The sequence below is a fragment of the Capsicum annuum genome, chromosome 10 (genome assembly GCF_002878395.1).
Source record: "Capsicum annuum cultivar UCD-10X-F1 chromosome 10, UCD10Xv1.1, whole genome shotgun sequence".
NCBI classification, from domain to species: domain Eukaryota; kingdom Viridiplantae; phylum Streptophyta; class Magnoliopsida; order Solanales; family Solanaceae; genus Capsicum; species Capsicum annuum.
The window spans coordinates 9,191,015-9,212,254 of NC_061120.1; the positions used below are offsets into that span (position 1 = coordinate 9,191,015).

Here is a 21,240-nt window from a genome sequence, read left to right on the forward strand (position 1 = left end):
TTGCGAGCTTCATATTCGAAGTATACAATTTTGTGAGTTTCATATTTGAAGTATCATATTTTGTAAATTTCATACTTTGAACCTTTTTTTTTTTTTTTTTTTTTTTTTGCTAATTTCATATCTTAAATATTATAATTTTTGTAAGTCTTTCGTACTGAACTATCACCCGCTATTCAAACGAGTGTAGGAATGCCTTTTTAATGAGAGATACATCCTTTACGAAAACGAGATAAATATATGTTCAAATTATGATAAATGATATGCATATACCTTCTGTCATATTTTGAATACACATACGCCCTTATCATTAATGAATTGATACATATATATATGCCTCTTGTATTAGCGATAGGACCATACATATATTTAAAATATGGGTGTACATAGGTCGGGTTGGTTTGATTTTTATTGGAAAAAAAACAAATCAACTATGTCGGTGTATTAAAATTATAAACCAAATCAAACCAACATAAAATCATTTTTTTCGGTTTAGGTTTTAGTCGGTTATTTCGATTTTTTTTATTTTTATGATAATCTTTATGTTTTACAATTATATTGTGATTGAAGACTAAATCAAGTATGCTTTCACTCACGTGCTAATGAAAAACTACAATTATGAAAAATTGAGTAGCGAAAAACTCTCTTGAAACTAAAAAGTAAGACGAAGAGTGACAAGTTTTGGTTTAAAGTTTATATATTGGGTTTTAGATTATTCTATTAGCAATTAATGGACAAATATTACAACTTAAAGGCCCAAATGTGTGTGTGTGTATATGTATATATATATATGTATGTATATATACACACACACATCTACTTTCTAAATATTGAAAATTAATAAAACTAATTGAAATAGAATTTAAAAAGTAGATTATAATAAGTATTTTATGTATAAAAAGTTACATTATATATATTATATCAGTTTGATTAGGGTTCGATTTGACTTTTTTTTTTTTTGTTAACATCAAACCAAATCAAGAATCGGCGTTTTTTTTTTTTCAAACGTTAAATCAACCAAATCAAACTATAAGTCATTTTTTTTTCTCGATTTGGTTTGATTCTTCAATTTGATTTGACTTGGCGGTTTAATTTGTACACCCCTAATCTAAAATATATCTAAAATATGATGAAAGATATATACTTATGTTAAATAATTAAAGCAAAATATTAAACTTAATTGTAAAATGCTAACAGAGAGGAAATGAAGATAACAATAGTACTTTTCTTATTACTTATTTTCTTCTTATGTACAATGGAATTGGAAGGCTATATATAGAGACAAATTTCAAACTTCTCCACTAAGCTAATGGAAAAACTTACTTAACAAGAATGCTTTTGTGAATCTTGTTTTACAAGAATGTCTTGGTGCATTCACATGGGCATCCACAACATATTATTTAATATCTAACACTCTCCCTTGGATGTCCATGTAGAGGATGATCTAGTAAATACGCATTTGAATGCTGCCTCATTAAAAACCTTACCAGGAAAAATTCAGTGGGAAAAAAAACCTTGGTTAAGGGAAAAAGAGTACAGTGCGTATTCTTACTCCCCCTGATGAAGACCTCGATTCAATCGGTTCAGTCTTCGCATTCCAATTTTGTGTACCATTTTCTCAAAAGTTGAAGTTGGTAAAGACTTGGTGAACAAATCTGCTGGATTGTCACTTGAGCGTATTTGTTGTACATCAATATCACCATTCTTCTGAAGATCATGCGTGAAGAATAATTTTGGCGAGATGTGGTTTGTTCTATCTCCCTTTATAAAACCTCTTTTTAATTGAGCTATGCATGCTGCATTGTCTTCAAATATGACCGTAGGTACCTTGATATCGAGCTTCAGGCCACATCTCTCTTTGATGGAATGTATCAGTGATCTCAGCCATATGCATTCTCTACTTACCTCATGTATAGCAATTATCTCAGCATAATTAGAAGATGTAGCAACGATTGACTACTTTATCGATGGTCATGATATTGCAGTACCTCCACATGTAAACACATAGCCTATTTGAGACCGTGTTTTATGTGGGTCAGATAAATAACCTGAATCTGCATGACCAACAAGATCTGGACTAGCTTTGTTAGTATAAAGCAGACCCATATCAATAGGCCCCTTTAGATATCGTAATATATGTTTACCTTTGTTTCAGTGTCTATATGAAAGAAAACTATACCTGGCTAGCAAATTAACAACATGGGCTATATGAAGCCTTGCACTATTAGCAAAATACATAAGTGTACCAATAGCATTGAGATATGGTACTTCAGGATCAAAAATCTCTTCACCCTCTTCTGGAGGTCGGAATGAATCTTTACTCACTTCAAGTGATCGAACAATAGTTAGATTATTTAATGAATGTGCTTTTTCTTAGTAAAATTGTTTCAAGACATTCTCAGTATCGGTAGATTGATGGATGAACATCCTATCTACTAAATATTCAATCTGCAGACCAAGACAAAACTTTGTCTTTCCAAGATCTTTCATTTCAAATTCTTTCTTTAAATATTTAACTGTCTTCTGGACCTCTTTTGGAGTTTCAATGAGATTTATGTCATCCACATAAGCAGCGAGTATAATAAACTCCAATGTTGTTTTCTTAATGAAAATATAAGGACAAATAACATTATTTATGTATCCTTCATTTATCAAATACTCACTAAGGAGATTATACAGTATACACTTTGATTGTTTTAGATCGTATAACGATTTTTGTAATCTGAAAATAATTTTTGAGATTTTGAATTATATGCTTTAGGCATCTTTAATCTTTCTGAGATTATCATTTAAATTTCATTATCAAGTGAACCATTCAATATTAAATACATGACATCTTCTAGTGTCAGGACTTCAGGCCAAATAAACCTTATGCTTACTCATATTCCACTTGATAATTATTTATACGTCAGCATGCTTAAATAAACATAGAATTCAAATCCTCATAATATTATACAATATTTGTGCGCTATTGTACTAAAGATATCATTGACGATATGTCATTTGTATCGGTTCACATTACGACATAACTTATTGAGATCTCATAACATTATTATTTTCAGGTACCTGAACCTCTTCTGGAGGCTTCACGAAGCGTTATGTCGTTGCTCTTCAAGAGCATATTGCCTCTTTATTATGATCATTTGCTTCATTTTCTTTTCAAGAATTATTTTATTTGGAACCGATTGATCTACCATGTTTCATGCATGCTATAGATCCTGTCCTTCAGGGACACATAGTAGGAGTATCTGCAGTTAAATATAAAATCAATTTTGGATCAACAAATGCTTCTGGCATTTGACTAGAATTATCTTTTAAATAAGGATTGTACTAACGATAATACATAACATATTTCTTAGCTACTTGTATCTCCCCCTTATGTTAGGAAAACTAACATATACTCCAATCTATTTTGGATAATCCATCTTTGTGAATCATGATATATCTATTAATTACATACCGCACATCATAAAGCTATAAGATAAAAAATATATGGTTCCTAACCCCGAACCAATTAAGAAGGATGAATTGATCATAATTTATTGGTCTAATGCATACAAGTGCTATTGTATGCAATATATATTTCAGACCAATACCTTCTATTTTTGTTCTCATAAGCAATGATTTAGCTATTAATATGAGACATTCAATGCTAAACCAACTTGAATATACCCAACATTATCAAGATCAATTGTTTTGACTACATTATCTGAAAATTATGCTCTTAACTCAATTTAATTGAGAAGATAACTTTATGAATGTCAAACTGCAGGTTGACAGTAAACGTACATATGATCATCTTATGGATGCATCATATCAAATGACGGGTGAATGAGCCCTTTTTCACCTTTTACGCTTTTCAGAATTTAGGGAATTCATTCCCAACATTAGCTGGTTCAATTAACTCATCACGAGAACAAGTAATAGTTCTTGAAGAATCTTCTAGTTCTTCATTATATGTCTAAAACACAATATGCTTATCTTCAGGATGACAAAATCATTCAGACAATAAATAGAATTATTTAAACTAGTAAAGAAAAAGGCATCATTTTCACCCCATACTATACAAGAAAAGTCTAAGTCACACCTAAATTATATAAGTGACCTATTACACACCTTAACTATATAAAAGTGATATTATTACCTCCCCATGACCCCCATTCTAAGGCGCGTGTGTTACACTTATTTTAGGCGCGTCTAACCTATTAAATAACAAAAGTAAACGGCTAAAAACATTAAGAAAAAAGGCATCGTTTCCACCCCAAACTATAGTCAAAAATTCGAATCCACACCTAAACTATATAAGTGACCTATTACACACCTTAACTATAAAAAAAGTGATACTTTTTACTGACGTGGTGCTGACGTGGCAGCGCGTGTAAAACACTACACCACATGCAAGTGGTGGTAGCCTGACATGGTGTAAATAGTTTCACTTTTTTATAGTTTAGGTGTGTAATAGGTCACTAGTATAGTTTAGGTGTGACTTCGACTTTTCGGGTATAGTTTGGGATGGAAACGATGTCTTTCTCAAAATTTGTCATGGCATGAGTTATTTACTAGAGTAAAAGGTCTACTACTTCAAGAGTAGTTTGCAAGATTTTATTATTGCACAATCTTACTACTTCGAGAGTAAATATCAAATTTACTACTTCACAAGTAAATATCAGATTCACTACTTCTGAAGTAAATTTCAAGGTTCTATTATTTCAAGAGTAGATTTAAGATAAATTTTAGATTTACTACTTCGATAGTAAATTTCAGAATAATTCTTTCTACTCCTTCTGAATGTGGTTTTCACAATCAAGTGCACATTTATGTACCTTACTAAATATCACATTCACCTCAGGAAATGGATCTGTAATTATAACATTTACCAAAAATTCTCATTCCTTGAGAATGAAAGATAATTAACCATTTATCAAAAGTTTTCATTCTTCGAGAATGAAATATAATTATTACAACGTGCCTTAAGCATATCAAACGATGATACCTTAGGACTTCTTTCAATATTTTGCTACTTCAGGAGCAAAAAATCGAGGAATACATATAGTTGTAGAGAATTTTCTTAATCATATCTTTAATTTCAGATTTACTACTTCAGAAGTATTCATATATTCTTCAAGATAAAAACATAAACAATGTAAACATTATAATATTACTAGCACATAACGTATTACACAAACTTTATCATTTTACAAGATTAGTTAGATACTATTAACAAAAATGTAAACTAATACAATTTGAACAAAAAAGTAAAATAATCAAATTATTTCATAATTATCACCGACAGGGTGATAAACTTTATCATTTTACAAGATTAGTTAGATACTATTTAACAAAAATGTAAACTAATACAATTTGAACAAAAAAGTAAAATAATCAAACTATTTCATAATTATCACCGACAGGGTGATTTACATATTCTTCAGGAACTACAAAGAAATCTGAAACTTCCAAGTCCGTGGGCTCAACATTATCTTCAAAGAGAAAGTTTACTTCAACATCGTTATCTGTTTTCTTAAGGGACTCTTGATAGAGTTTCACCAAATACTTTGGTGTACGACAGATACGCGATCAGTGCCCCTTTCCTCCACACCGATAACATTTATTTTCAGTGTTTGTCCTTGGCGCTGCTTCAGGAGCTTCACCCTTCTTTTTAAATTGCTGGTGTTGAGGGTCATTGTTTATTGCAAGGCGATCACCCTAATTAAAATATCTATCACAACCACGACCTCGACCACGATCACGATTGGGGTCAGAACTTCTTTTACGTCATTGAGCGAAAATTTGCAGCATTCACTTCTGGAAATAGAGCAGTACTAACAGGTCGACTTTCATGATTTCTCATTAAAAGATCATTATGTTGTTCAGCAACAAAAAGATGAGAAATCAATTCAGAATATTTTTTAAATCCCATTTTCGATACTGCTGCTGCTGGAGCATACTCGAGGCGGGAAAAGTAAAGAATATTTTCTCTAACATGTCGTGATGATATGATATGTGATATCTTTTCCGCAGAAATTAAACTGCGATTTAATTCTAAACATCGCAGAATTATAAGCAGTTATATTTTTAAAATCTTGTAACCTCAGATGGGTTCATTCATAACTAGCTCGTGGAAGGACAACCATCTTTAGGTGGTCGTATCTTTCTTTTAAATTATTTCACAATATCAGGTGGTCAAGATGAAGATGAAGAAATATCATGGCCTTGGCCTTCTCTTGATTTGATGTCTTATTGTTGTTTTTGATGGTGTCTGCCAAACCCAGCACATTCAAATGTATTTCGGTACCCAGTTCCCAGGACATATAAGTTTTGACCGATATATCTAGGGCAATAAATTCACGTTTGGATATATTCGACATTATTTAAGAAAAATAAATACTTACCTTTATTACCTGTATTTGCTCAGAATGGTAGAGACTCGTGCTGATAACGTATTAAATAACTAAAGCAAAATATTAAACTTAATTGTAAAACGCTAACAGAGTGGAATGAAGATAACAATAGTACTTTTCTCATTACTCATTTTCTTCTTATGTACAATGAAATTGGAAGGCTATATATATAAACAAATTTCAAAGTTCTCCACTAAGCTAATGAAAAAACTTACTTAACAAGAATGGTTTTGTGAATATTGTTTTACAAGAATGCCTTGGTAGACATCCATAACATATTACTGTATTTAATATCTAACAACTTAGTATTTAGGCCAAATTCATCGACAGCCCCTCAAACTCGTCCCTAAAATTCACTTAGACCCCTAAACTAAGGCTTGTACCTATTAGGCACCTCAAGTACTAAAATTGGTACCTATCAAGTATAAAATGCTGATTTGGCAAGGAGAGTGTGTTACACTCTTCTTGGGCGCGTAAATAGTAAAATAAATAATATTTTACTTTTTTTTTTTTATTAAAAAACTTATATTTAAATTATTTTATTAATATAACTTTTAATTATTCTAATATTTTAATTCAAAAAAAAAGCTCCCAACCCAAGTCATTGTCTTCTTCACCACCCCCACCCCCACCGTCTTCAATCCCCCACCCTTCCCGTACCCCCTCCTCATCGTCTTCAACCCTCCACCCTCCCCGTACCCTATTCTTCATCGACTTTAACCCCCCTTTGGTAGCATTAATTGGAGAAGAAGATAGAATTATATTATCCATTAAATTAATTGAAAATGGAAAAGAAGATAAACAGAGAATCAATTCATTTTATTCAATTGTTGACAATTACCAGAGAGAATATCAGTTACATTAATATTTTTTGCATTTGTTTCTCATAAATTTAGAGCCCAACAATTTGAAGAAAAGCTTCAAACCAAAATCCACCAAAGAATAGAGAAACTCCATTAAAGACAAAATCAAAGAATAGAGAAACTCCATTAATTACGAAATAAGTAATCATTGTTCACCATTGTCAACAACATCAAAGATGTGAAAAAAAAATTCTTCACCATTGTTAACAATATCAAAGATGTGAAAAAAAAATTCTTCACCATTATTAACAACATTAAAGATGTGAAAAAAAAATCTTTCTTTCTTTACAAAATCAGTGTGTGTGTGAAGACGACGGGGTAAGGGTGTGTGTGAAGGCAATGGCTTCAGTGTGTGTGTGAAGACGACGGGGGAGGGGAGGAAGATTTGTGAAGAAGACAACTGCGTGGTTGAGGTGATTTTTTTCTTTCTTTTTGTATTAAAAAATTATAAGTATAAAATAGGAAAGGGGTAAAATCAGATATTAAAAAAAATATCATGTATTTTTTTTTAATTGATTATTTTTTTCATATTATCGCATGTGTATTACACACACTTAAACCATTAAGTGATTGGAAAAAAAATACTTAATTGGAATAAATTTGAAAATTTAGAAGTATGATAGATACAAATACCCCATTAGTGACAAAAATATTTCCACCTAAACGACGTCGTTTGCATAATGCAATGCCACTATTAAGTGCACGTGTACTTCATTGGCAATTCGTTGACTCCACTAAGCTCAGTTAAACTTTAAATCATTTCTCCCTTGAAATGGCGGATCGGTTTTACCCAAATGTAATGCCGGATTTCGTTGCAGAAAATCCGGCTGCTGAACAAGTAGTGGAAGAAGAGCATTCAATTCCACAACAAGGAACGCATGAATCATTGTTGAAGCTTCTATCTACACCGTATCATACTTTATCTGAGAAATTCAAACGCGCCGCTCTGGATGTCAAAGAAACTGTAAGCCACTCTTATCTATTTTTGGGTTTGAAATCGAGAGGATGACATGCGGAAATTAACAGTTGTGAGCGATAAATTAGATGGCAAAAAGAAATAGAGTAATCCTAACTATGGTAAAATTTGCTACGGCCTATTACTTCTGAATTAAATTTTAGCATTTTTTTATCATTTTTTTAAACTGATGTGGTATCAACATAAAAGAGTGACAAAAATAGCTAAAATTGAGTGTGTCGCTAAAGTTATAGTTCAATTTTGGCCATAGTTCAATGAAATAAGTGATAAAGTCTAAATCCAATTTCCAAAATTAGAACGCGGTAAATGTGCAATATGTGACTCACCTGACGATCTTATTCTACATAGTATCTCGTTAGATTTTTTTTTTTTTAGAAAAATTAAAAGTAATTATTGTATTATTTTTGTTTCTTTTCAATAGAAAATTAATACTCAAATTTGATAAGAAAATCAGGACAAAACCTCTAATAATCTACTTACCTTATACTGTGTAAGTTATACACACAAAATATTATACAGTTAACTATCAGGTGTTTGCATTTCCTACCTATTAAGTATCACTAATTATTTATAAAAACACAATCTTGAAGTTGACTATGTTGGGTTCGAAATTGGATGGGCGTCATGCGGAAACTAATAATTGCAAATGATAGAGACGATATTTTAGATGACACATAAAACTATACGAAAAAAAAGCATATTATTGATATGGTTTGTCCAATTGGCCTATATATTAAAAAAAAAAAGGCAGTCCGTTGCATTAAAGCTGCCGCTATGCATAAGCGTTTGGAGAAGGGCTCCACCACAGGAGTGTAATGTATGCAACCTTACCTTGCATTTCTGCCAAAGGCTGTTTTCAAGGATTGAACTTGTGAATTACATGGTAACAACTTTATTAGTTACTCCAAAGCTCTCCTTCCAAAAAAACTAAATAAAAAACATAAAAACTATTTGAGATAGAATCTCTCTCCAAAAAGGACTTTTTTGAGAACTACGTTGTGGATGCTTTTGTCCTCTTAAATAAGAACAGGGATACTCAATTTATAGATGTACAAAACCTTTCATCCAATAAAGAGGTTAGCCAAATATGAAAAAGAATTATATTTTCCTGAAGTAAAAGTAATCATGGTAATACTTTAACTTTCCTTTAATTGAAAATTAATAGTCAAATTTGATAAGTAAATCAGGGAAAAAACTAGACCAAAGTGTTTGAATACGATCACCAAAATGTGCTTGAAAACGTAAGGGCAGTTCACTCATTAATTTCTAAGGTGTGTTTTGATAAACAATTGGTCATACTTCATATAGAAAACACAAATAAGTAGGAAATTTGCAAAATACAAAACATTATGCTGTTTATGATTTTGTACAACACTATATCTGAGAAGTTCAAACGTGCTGCTCTCGATCTCAAAGAAATTGTAAGCAGCTCTTATCTACTTCCTTTATATACACAAATGTGATACGGTTAACTAATTCATGTACAGGAGCTTCTGGTGTCTTGGGAGCATCTATTATGAATGAGTTATCATGTTTTTGCGAGTTTCATATCTGAACTATTTGGTGTTTGTTTTCCTACCTAAAGTATCACTGGCTATTTATCGAAGTATATTTCGAAGCTGACTAGAACATGCGTTTGAATACAGTTGACAAAATGCGCGTGATCAAACTTAATCTGCTAATAAAATTTTGTTCGTATGGAAGATGACTCATTACCCAGACCTCACTATGTGGGAATACACTGGGTTTGTTGTTGTTGTTGGAAGATGACTCATTAGTTTCAAGGTGAGGTTTTATAAATAATTGGTTATAGTCCATGTAGGAAATGTAAACACCTTAAAGTGATACTTCAGGTGTGATTTTTCTAATTTGCCAATTAATTTCTGTAATTATCCACGTTGATCAATGCTACTTGGTACCATTTTTAAACAAAAAAGAGTGTAGTACGTGCATTATATGATACTTAGTCGAAGTGTGTTCAATAAATAGTTGATGATGCTTTCACCTAGGTAAAGTAAATACCTGATGGTTCAAGTAGGAAATTCGCAAAAATGTGATACTTCAGTGTGTTTTTCGTCTTGTCCCATTATTAATAAAGATAATGGTAATAAAATAATTTTTTTGTGAGTTTCACAATTCAATTACTAGTTGTTTCCTTTTCCTACCAGAACTATCATCATCTATGTACTAAGGTGCACCTAGTTGAGTAGATGGTGATAGTTCAAGTAGGAAAAGAAATAGTTGATGATCAGGGCGTGAAACTCGCAAAAGAATGACAAGTTTGTTTTTGGCCGTGAACTCTCATTAATAGCCTGTTGGTCAAGCTTCAAGAAAGCTAAAGTATTTTTTACCCAAACGTTTGATTAAGAGAATTAAGATACTTGGCCGAGCTTTTAGGAAAAAATAACTACTCTTAAGGAGCGAATAGAGGAGTTATTTTTATCAGAGGTTAAAAAGTAATTTTTCCTTTGTACTTTTGGAACCTTGGCCAAGAACAACTTGTTGCTCCAATATTGGCAGAAGTGTTTTCACAAATTGATTGGTCAACACAAACTGTTATTCCACAACTTGCTGCTATAATATTGACATTAAGTGTTTTCAAATTGATTGGCCAAAACCAAACTGTTATTCTTCAAAAGTACTTTCTTAAAAACATTTCCGATATTATTTTTCTTTCAATTAAGCACATTTGAAAGTTTGGCCAAGAGTCAAGACGGCTATAAATAGTAGAATGGATATATATATATATATATACATATATATATATATGTATGTATGTATGTATGTATATTTTTTTTTTGATGAATTGATGTCTGGTAGCAACCCGGTTGCTGACAGGTATTGGTGGAGACATGGGGACTAACAAGGCAACAAGTTTCGGACTTTACACTCTATTGTGGAACTCTTGGGACTGCTTTTTTGCTCTTCAAGGCCTATCAGGTGACAAAGAACACGAACGGCCTTGCTGTTTGCTCTCAGATTGTTAAGGATTGTGATGCTGCTTCTCGACACTCAAGGTCTGTGCTCAGTTCGCCAAATGTCTTATCCTTTCTATGTTATATGCAGTTTGGTTTTCAATTTGAGGTTCCCAATGACGAGATATCATCAAAATGGACTTCTTTTGGTTGATTTTTTGTGTGTTACTTTGGTCAATATCTCGCGCTGCTTGGGCCATTTTGGTTGATTTTATATGTTAAATGGATCCACGAGTTTTAATAATAAACCATCCTTTTGTGGGGTTTTCAATTTAAAGCTTCAATTGGCAGCAATATGAGGAAAATAGGCTTTTCTAGTATTAGTATATGATCTGTGTTACTTTTGATAAATTGAGATTCCGGGAAGTGATGTCTTCCTGGCTTTTCAATTTAAAGCTTCAAATGGTGGCAAGATAAACGAAATGACCTTATTTGGCTGATTATTATGTTAATTTGATCGATGAATTATAGGGATGTCACGTTCCTATGTGGCAGAGCTGGGGTTTGTGCACTAGGTGCGGCTGTTGCAAAGTACATGGGTGATGATCAATTGGTTTTTTACTATGTATCTCAATTTAAAGAGGTTCGGTTCTGACAGCTCATAGCTAGACTTTCATATGGTAGTTTTGTCTTATATAAGCTCCCCTTTTGTTTTCCTTTATAACTTACAAGATACACATTTGGTTGTACGAGCAGATAAAATTAACAAAAGATCTTCCTGATGAATTGCTGTATGGTCGCGCTGGATACCTCTGGGCCTTTCTATTCATAAATAAGCATATTGGCAGAGGAACAATTCCTTCCACCTACAGTGTAAGCGCAACAATAAGTTATGTAATCAAAGGGGGCATTAATCAGGCAGTGGTGGTCTCCAATGTGAACTTATTTTTTCTTGATCGTATCTTAGGCTGCTGTGATTAATGAAATCATCAAGAATGGAAGAAAATTGGGAGGGAGGGGCAGAAGCCCATTGATGTATGAATGGTATGGTGAGATGTACTGGGGTGCAGCTCATGGATTGGCTGGAATTATGTATGTTCTGATGGACTTTGAACTGGAACCCAATGATCTTGATGATGTCAAGGAGACTTTAAAGTACATGGTTAAGAATCGGTTTCCAAGTGGAAATTACCCTGCAAGTGAAGAAGATAGGAGGATTGATGCACTCGTGCATTGGTGTCATGGAGCTCCTGGTATTGCACTAACACTTGTCAAGGCAGCTGAGGTAATAACCCCTTTAATTATAAGAGTCAATATTTACGTCACATGCTATTATTTATGGCATCATACTGATAGAGAATTCATCATTTCCTTAATTTATTGAGGGCGTTGAGCGTCCAGACTTCATGTTCTTCTCTTCAATCTTGAGCAAACGATATGCTGCTATTCTCTTTTCTGTTTTTATTTCCCGATGTTTCTAGAGCAGCTTCTATGCTATTCCTTCATTCTTTTACTGCAAAGTTTGAGATCTTTGCTATGTATTAGCAGTGAGCACCCTTACTACCCACTGGTAAATAACATCAGTCCCAAGTCCTCTATTGTCTTTCTTGGTAATTGTTGCTGCTAACCTAACGCTGTTTAGCAGTTCAACAGTACTGTTGTGTAATTTCCTTATTTCAATATAGTCACTTAAGTTAACTAGCTCAAGGAAGTCACGATCTATGGAATTCTGCATTGGAATTACCTTGTGAATCCTGGACAATTTTGTGTGTGTTCATCATTGCATTTACAACCATAAAATACCCAGTATATTCCCACAGCGTCAGTGGGGTCTGGGGAGGGTAAGTGTACGCAGTCCTTACCACTGCCTCAGAGGTGAGATAGAAAGGCTGTCTTTGATAGACCCCCGGCTCAAAACAAAAACAGTTTAGTAAAAAATAGTAAAGGGAACAAGAAACAATAGGTCATCATTGCATTTGATTCCTGAAATAAATGGGTTGTCAATGAGAGTCAATATGTTGCTGCATTCCTACTTTGGCATGACGAAACCATAAGAAAAAAGAAATTGTTTCACATTCATGTATTTTCTGTTTCCTTTGCTGAAGATTTTCTATCAGTTTATTTTTAAAATATTCCAATACCAGGTTTTTGGAGACGAAGAATTTCTTAATGCAGCAGTAGATGCAGCAGAGGTTGTATGGAACCGCGGCCTTCTTAAGCGTGTTGGGATGTGTCATGGTATCAGCGGTAATGCTTATGTCTTCCTATCTCTGTATCGGCTCACGGGAAATGCGGAGTACTTGTATAGGGCCAAAGCTTTTGCCTGCTTCCTTCTTGATAGAGCTCACAAGCTACTAATGGAAGGAGAGATGCATGGTGGAGATAGCCCCTACTCTCTTTTTGAAGGTATTGCGGGTATGGCTTATCTTTTCCTAGACATGACGGATCCTAAAAACGCTAGATTTCCTGCCTATGAGTGAAAACTTCATCCCACCGAGAGAGGGGAGTAGTAGCACTTCTCTTACTTGTATAGAGTACTCACTTCTATGATATGCACCTAATCTCTTGTATGTCATTTGCTTTTTATTCCATTTCCCCTACAAATGAGTTGCACATTTTCTTTTGCTAGTAGAATTGCACATTTTCTTTTGCTAGTAGAATTCCTATGCTTTCTTTTCTGGAAGAACCAACTTTTAGAAACAATAAAGAGTAAAAGGGGAGCCCGGTGCACTAAAGCTCCCCCTATGCACAGGGTCCGGAGAAGGGCCTTACCTTGAATTTCTGCCAGATGCTGTTGCCAAGGCTTTGAACCCGTGACCTCCCTTGGTCACATGACAACAACTTTACCCGTTACTCCAAGGCTCCCTTTAGAAGCAAGAAAGAGTGTAAGGTCAAAAACACACCTTAAGTATCTTGTTCTTTTGAGTTTCATGCCTGAACTGTCACGAATTATTTGTCAAAATACACCTCAACTATCAATTGTTCACTTTTTCAACTTGAAATGTCACCATCGTTCAAGTAGGAAAAGTGGACAATTGATAGTTTTGTGTTTTGATAAATAGTTGTTAATAGTTCAGTTAGGAAACTCGCACACCTAATAGTTAAGGTACGGAACTCGAAAAAAGATGGTAATACTTTAGGTGTGTTTTTGACCATTAACTCGACAAGAAAAGTTATTCTTGAAAATAACGGGAGGATGGCTTAGGCATTTCTTCACTTGAATGCCTACAACAAACATTTAGGTAAGCACTGCACTATGATCCTTCTTGCCTGTAAGATTACTTTGACCAATTCAATATGATTCAGTGAAGAATAACACACACATGTTGCTGTAGAAGTCTCTGGAACCGTAATGTAGAACCGAGGCATACAAAATTGTTGCCTCGTTTATTGATCACTGGAAACATAACATAGAACCTAGGCATGCAAAACTGTTGCCTCGTTTATTGATCAACATACAACTAGTCAACTAGAGATATACCGAAAACATGACCAGCATTCAAATACAAAGAGGGAAAAACGTTGCTTCGGTTCATTTTCTTCATTTGAGCTTGTTGAGGAAGGTGATGATCAACTGATTGACCTTATCAGGAAACTGTTCTTGGACAAAATGGCTTCCTTCTGGTAAGAATATGGTTTCAAGATCAGGTACATACTCTTTCACCATTCCACTTGTAATGTATTGCTCTAATGCACCAAACTTAAGTGCATAATCCTTCTCCCCCATCACAAGCAGACAAGGAACTTTGATTTTGAGATCTTCAACTCCATAGTCTTCTAGCCAAGCCCTGCCAAAAACTCCCACCTCAGTTTTCCACCAGAACTAGTAGTAAAAGAAAAAGTGCTAAATGAAATGACGAAATGCCCGTCGAATAAACACTTATTTACTCTATAGTTAAGTGATTTTAGAAAGTGCATGTCTGTTAATTAACCAGTCATTCATCTATTGGCTTGAAGGGGAGCCTTGGAGTAACTAGTAAAGTTGTTGCCATGTGACCAGAAGGTCATAGGTTCTAGCCTTGGAAACAACCTCTGGCAAAAATGCAAGGTAAGCTTGCCTACGATACTCCCTTGTAGTGGGGACCTTCTCGGACCCGGCGCATAGCGGGAGGTTTAGTGCACCGGACTGCCCTTTTATTCTTCTATTGACTTAGTGTAAAGATTGGGTATAATACGGTTTTACCATTGAGCAAAATGCATCTCCAGTATCACTAAGAGATCTTCAACATAAGAAAGTTATATACTGTGGGAAATGGTATGGAGGACGGGACAGACAAAGTTATTCTGTAGATGGGGATATCCCGCATGATTAGTTATCCTACCGTAAAAGTGACTGACCTGTAAGGCACCTGCAACGCAAGTTGGAAGCCTGAGTTTTCATAAAGAGATGCATAGTTTGCAAGATCATCTTCAGTAAACCAGGTAGGCAATGGAGTAGATGGATCAACCAAGTCCATTATTTCTTCATTATCATCTTTTGCTGCTGGCAATTCACTTCCAGAGAATAATATATATATGTTCTTAATTACTGTTTTTATATCAAATTGACCAAAGTCCTTTTCAGCTCGCCCTGGTTCCTGCAAAACATTGCATGTTAGAGTTTTTGTCCTGATTTTCTTACCAAATTTGAGTTTCGTTTTTCTTGAGAGTTAAGTCAAAGTAATGCTATAATTACTTTACTTTTCCTTAAAGTAAAATATATAAAACTCATTCATACTTGACTAACCTTTTTTTCTTGGAGGAAAGGTTTTATTTCTTTATAAATTAAAATCTTTCTTCACAATATCATAACGCAATTATATTCACAATGTAGTCTTTTAAAAGAGTGAGAAACAAAACTTAGAAAAACTGTTCCACTTTCTTTTCAAGTAGTAGAATCATAGACTTATATATTTTATTGGTATGTTGGGCTTTCTTGATTTAATCTTTATTAGATTTTGGCTTCTAATTCATAGTAGAAGAGCTTCTTGAATTCTGTAAATATCCAGGACAGTGTTATACGCATGCCTCAAGCTAAAGGAATTTCCTACCATGTTGGTGATGACGTATTTTTCGTAAGATTTACAACACATTTCATGTCATGTAGCTATATTTTCTTAATGTTCTATTATCGATCCATATATACTTTTGAAGTTATAAAAGTGATTCAAATTTATTTTTCCTTCGTTGATTTCATCCATTTTTTAAAATCAAAATTACATGTCAACTCACCATACTTTCAACCCCTTTTCTTCAATCACTACCCAAAGTCATCAACACCTACCATCCGTGAACACATTTCGTCAATCAAACACTAGAAAATAACTTATTCCTAAAAAGTGACTTATGATACATATTCGGGTATATTTTTTACATATAAGAGAGTCAAAATATGTGAAATTACCTGCCATCTCAACATATAGAAACCTTTTGGAAGGAGATCTCTAGGAAATGTTTGTGGACCAGTGAGAATGAATGGCATACCAAGTGCTGCAACTGCTGAAACTCTTTCAGGGTATACAAGGGCAAAATGGTAAAGTACTCTAGCTCCAAAATCCTTCCCAACAAGAAAAATCTGCATATAAAATGGTAGAATTATTTCAGTGAATTTGATGGAGAACAGATCTCGTCTTGATCGTTCGGTTCACAGAACAAGGAGTTCGGTTCACAGAACAAGGAGTTAAGCAAGAGCCAGAAGATTGATAAACGAATCTAGCCGAAATCATGTTGAACAGAGGAAAACACACTTGAGTAATTTCATTTCATTTGTTTGCTCAATTGTGAATTTCATTACTTCTCTTCCATCTCATCGCGAATTAAAGGAAAATGATATCATATCATATGGCATCAATTCACTATGAAAATACCTTAGAATTGTGCAGGTTTCAGTACCTACAAAGTTAATATCAATAGCATGCAATTTCACCTTATCGATGCCTACTGAATCAAGCATGTCATGTAGATCATCAACAAGGTCCTTGAATGTAGCCTTCTCGGGTTCTGTAGGCAACTCAGACAAACCATAGCCTCTAAAATCTGGGGCTATGGCTCGAAATCCTGCTTCCGCTACTGCTATCATTTGATGCCTCCACGAGTACCATATCTCGGGAAATCCATGAAGAAACACTACTACAGGACCTATATAAATGTATATATTTTTTAAAATTCAGTACCAATTATTCACCCAAAAAAAAGAAGAAAAAAGAGAGATCATATATGGAGCATAAAGTAGAACCTGTTCCAATTTCTGCATAGTGAAGCTTGAGTCCTCTTACATTCACATAATTGTGGTGAATTTTCTCCATTTTGGTGTGGTGAGAATGTGTGATGGGATTGCATATATAAAGAGAATCAAATTGACAAGTGAAAGTATGTTATTTTAACTTATCCCGTTTTAATTTATCTGTCTAATGTTGATTCGACACTTCTTATTGATATGACTCATTGTTTATCCCATCTTGACTCAATCATTTCACTTCAAATAATATTTAAACCAAACAAATTTATTAACTCAATCCAGGTTAATGCAGTCAAAATCAACTTGTACACCATATTTTACTAGATGGTTGTTTGTCTCTTTGCAGTGTGAGTCTAAGCTTACATTTATTGACTAAAATAATATACTAATAAACTATGTTAGATTCCAAGCTTACTTTTATTGACTATTGCAGATCAGCATGGATAAAGGCTTAGCCATTTCTTCACTTGAATCAAGTTGTTTGGACACTCCAAATAAGTTGCCGCACCAGTGTCCGATTCTTCAAAAATATACTATTTTTAAAGGATTTGACACACATGTGTAGACATTTTTGAAGAGTACGAGCAACTTAGTTGAATGCCTACCGCAAACATTTAGGTACCGTTGCAATGTGATCCTTCTTGCCTATTTTGGAGGATTCCGTTTTCCCCATACACTTAACTTTGGACTTTACTTGGAAAATCACTCAATTTTAGATGTTTTGCTCAGAAAGTCACTCAATTCGTTTAATTATTTTTTAAAACTAAATTTTTATTATGTGAAATTTATTTTAATAGCAAAATTTTGAAAAATACAAAATATTCATTTAGTGACCTTTTTACCCTTTTCTTCTTTTCCCTAAATTATCTTTACCACCTCTTTCGCACATTTTGCTTCTTCTTCTCGCTTGTCGAATGCAACAATTATTTCAATCATTTTTAGTGAAACGTGTCAAGTTATTCCCGTTTTTTTTCTATACACTTAACTTTGGACTTTACTTAAAAAGTTACTCAATTTAAATGTTTTACTCATAAAATCACTCAATTCGTTTAATTATTGTTTAAAACTAAAATTTTCTTATGTGAAATTTATTTTAGTAACAAAATTTTAAAAATTACAAAATATTCATTTAATGATCCTTTTACCTTTTCCTTCTTTCCCATATATTATTTTCACCACCTCTTTCGCACTTTTTGCTTCTCCTTCTCGCTTGTTGAACTTAACAATTGTTATTTCAAACAGTTTTAGTGAAATGTGTCAAGTAGTTCCCGTTTTTTCCATACACTAAACTTTGGACTTTACTTAAAAAGTCATTCAATTTTAAATATTTTACTCATAAAATCACTCAATTCGTTTAGTTATTTTTTAAAACTAATTTTTTATTATGTAGAATTTATTTGAGTAACAAAATTTTGAAAATTACAAAATATTCATTTAATGATCTTTTTACCTTTTTCTTCTCTCCCCTATATTGTTTTTACCACCTCTTTCGCACATTTTGCTTCTCCTTCTCTTGTTGAACTTAAACAATTATTTCAATCATTTTTAGTGAAACGTGTCAAGTTGTTCCCTTTTTTTATACACTTAACTCTGGACTTTACTTAAAAAGTCACTCAATTTTAAATATTTTACTCATAATATCACTCAATTCGTTTAATTATTTTTTAAAACTAAATTTTTCTTATGTGAAGTTTATTTTAGTAACAAAATTTTGAAAATTACAAAATATTCATTTAATGACCCTTTGATCCTTTTTTGTTGTCTCCTAAATTATTTTTATCACCTCTTTCCCATAGTTTGCTTTTCCTTCTCCCTTGTTAAACGTAACAAGTATCTCAATCATTTAAATACTTAATACGTTCAGCAAGCGAAAACAGAAACAAAAAATAAGAAAAAGATAATCTAGAGAATCGAAGAAAAAGATAAAAGGTTCATTAAATGAAATAATTTGTATTTTTTAAAATTTTATTTTTAAATAAAAATTTTAAGCAACATTTAATTTAAAAAATAATTAAATAACTTAAGTAATTTTTTTTTTATTAAGTAAAACACGTAAAGTTGAGTATCTTTTTGACTAAAGTCCAAAGTCAAAGTCTAATTGACTTTCTAAAATAAAAGATTTCAAAATTTCAAAGCCTCCCAGTTTTCACTTGCTCACTCCACTATCGCCACCTTCATCGGTCGCCGGCGCCGGCAACTTCCATTTCCGACGAAATTTCGACGTATTTTTTCTTCTAAATCCGATAATATGGTGAGCTTTTTTCATATATTCATCGATTCTATTTTCGAAAATTCACAAATTTTGTACTCCCAGCTCTCAATTTATGTGTCAGTTTTGGTTTTCTGAGAGTCAAAACGATTCGATCGTAAATTTGGAAACTAAGAACTATAAGTCGCAATTATTGACAATTCAAAGTTTTTAAAAGGATTATGAAAAATTACTGTTAAATATAAACTTGTCTGAATTTCAAAATTTGAAAAGTGGCGCTTAAATTGGGAGGGAGGAGTATTTTCAGACGCTGTATTTTCTCTCTTATAATATGGTGAGCTTTTTTCATATATTCATGGATTTTGTTTTCGAAATTTCACCAATTGTGTCAGTTTTCGTTTTTCCAGAGTCAAACAGTTTAAGTTTGATATTAAATTTGGGTACAAATTCTTCAACTTTTTTTAAATAAAATTTATATATTCAGACACTACGAGCGATAAGTCACAATTATTGAAAATTTTAAATTTTTTAAAAGGAAAATGAAAAACTTACTGTCAAATATAAACTTGTTTGAATTTCGAAATTCGAAAAGTGACACTTGAATTTTTCTCGTATTTTCTTTTCGATAATGTGGTGAGCTCTTTTCATATATTCATTGATTTTGTTTTCGAGAATTCATAAATTTTGTACTTTCTGTTTCTTCATGTTAAAAAATCGAATTAACAGTAGGCTGGTGGGCTTTTTTCGTATGCTTAATTTTTTTATTTTTTTTTGAAAATTCACAAATTTCTGTACTTTCTGATTCTTAATGTGAATGAATTGAATGATTGTAGGCTGAGTCGGAAGGTAAATTACACGAGAAGGTGAAAAATTGCAAACGGAGGTAAAAATTTGCAATTTTTTTGTGATTTTTGTTGATGCATAATGTGGTTTTGCTTTGTTGTGTATGTGATAGGAGGCTGCGGCGGGAGTATCGGGAGGAAAGCAATTGACGCCTGAAGAGTTGGAGAAGAAAAGGTATAAAAATTCTTTGTTATTTTTGGAAATAATACGTAAACAGACACTCAAACTTGGTCGTAACTCTCAAGTTAATATGCACATCTAGACACCTCGACTCATCTCCATTGTGTCACTTGAACACTCCAACTTACAAAATCATTGTCAAGACACCTCTAAAATTTATGTGTCTGTCGGGTGTCCACGAGACACACGTAGGATGAGTTGGAGTATTTAGTTGCTAGTTGTGGTCAAGTTGAAGTGTTTAGATATGGACTCTCAAAGTTTGAGTGCTATGGCTTTTTCTTTTTGTTCTTTCTTAATTTCTGTTGTGATGGACGATTTCTCATCATGAACCATTGCAGTTCGACACTATTTTTGGCATTCAAGTATCAATTACTTGTTAAAAATCAATATTCTTAGTGATATCCAAGTATATAGATTATAACTTAGTACTGATTGATTCAAGACCAGTGCAATTCAACAATATTTCTGTCCATCAAGCATCAATATTCTTAGTGATATTCGATATAGATTCTAACTTAGGATTGATTGGTCTAAAACCACTGCAATTCGACAACATCTTTTGCGTTCAAGCATCAATTACTTGTTAAAATCAATATTCTTAGTGATATTCAGTTTTATAGATTCTAAACTAATTAACTT

The 21,240-nt window shown here is 33.1% G+C and overlaps 2 protein-coding genes and 1 pseudogene across 3 annotated transcripts; 2 read left to right on the top strand and 1 right to left on the bottom strand.

Annotated features, from left to right (window-relative positions):
• The first annotated feature begins 7,925 nt into the window (after nt 1–7,925).
• On the top strand, nt 7,926–13,806 carry LOC107845257 (lanC-like protein GCL2). 2 transcript variants are annotated; one of them, XM_016689478.2, is made up of 6 exons: nt 7,926–8,225; nt 11,076–11,254; nt 11,684–11,795; nt 11,909–12,025; nt 12,120–12,437; nt 13,297–13,806. In XM_016689478.2, exons 1-6 carry the CDS (start codon nt 8,034–8,036, stop codon nt 13,630–13,632), a joined length of 1,254 nt encoding a protein of 417 aa, XP_016544964.1. In that variant the 5' UTR covers nt 7,926–8,033; the 3' UTR covers nt 13,633–13,806. The 2 variants fall into 2 exon arrangements, with proteins under 2 accessions (XP_016544964.1, XP_047254440.1); XM_047398484.1 differs by having other exon boundaries at nt 7,968–8,225; nt 13,270–13,806.
• Nucleotides 13,807–14,505: 699 nt separating this feature from the next.
• LOC107845258 (bifunctional epoxide hydrolase 2) lies at nt 14,506–17,607 on the bottom strand. The gene is made up of 5 exons (XM_016689479.2): nt 17,367–17,607; nt 17,058–17,269; nt 16,536–16,706; nt 15,491–15,729; nt 14,506–14,940 (listed from the first exon to the last, which is right to left on the bottom strand). Exons 1-5 carry the CDS (start codon nt 17,434–17,436, stop codon nt 14,694–14,696), a joined length of 939 nt encoding a protein of 312 aa, XP_016544965.2. The 5' UTR covers nt 17,437–17,607; the 3' UTR covers nt 14,506–14,693.
• A 1,864-nt stretch (nt 17,608–19,471) lies between these two features.
• LOC107844145 overlaps nt 19,472–21,240 on the top strand; it is a 15,891-nt pseudogene continuing 14,122 nt past the window's right edge.

What these genes read in the sequence shown, in the direction of transcription:
- LOC107845257 (XM_047398484.1), top strand. Translation starts at nt 8,034, where the DNA reads ATGGCGGATCGGTTTTACCCAAATGTAATGCCGGATTTCGTTGCAGAA. An exon ending in CTCTGGATGTCAAAGAAACT is followed by an intron (nt 8,226 to 11,075) that starts GTAAGCCACTCT and finishes GGTTGCTGACAG; the next exon opens with GTATTGGTGGAGACATGGGG. An exon ending in CAATTCCTTCCACCTACAGT is followed by an intron (nt 12,026 to 12,119) that starts GTAAGCGCAACA and finishes ATCGTATCTTAG; the next exon opens with GCTGCTGTGATTAATGAAAT.
- LOC107845258 (XM_016689479.2), bottom strand. Translation starts at nt 17,436, where the DNA reads ATGGAGAAAATTCACCACAATTATGTGAATGTAAGAGGACTCAAGCTT. An exon ending in ATTCAGTAGGCATCGATAAG is followed by an intron (nt 16,707 to 17,057) that starts GTGAAATTGCAT and finishes TTTTATATGCAG; the next exon opens with ATTTTTCTTGTTGGGAAGGA. An exon ending in GCGTTGCAGGTGCCTTACAG is followed by an intron (nt 14,941 to 15,490) that starts GTCAGTCACTTT and finishes AGTTTTTGGCAG; the next exon opens with GGCTTGGCTAGAAGACTATG.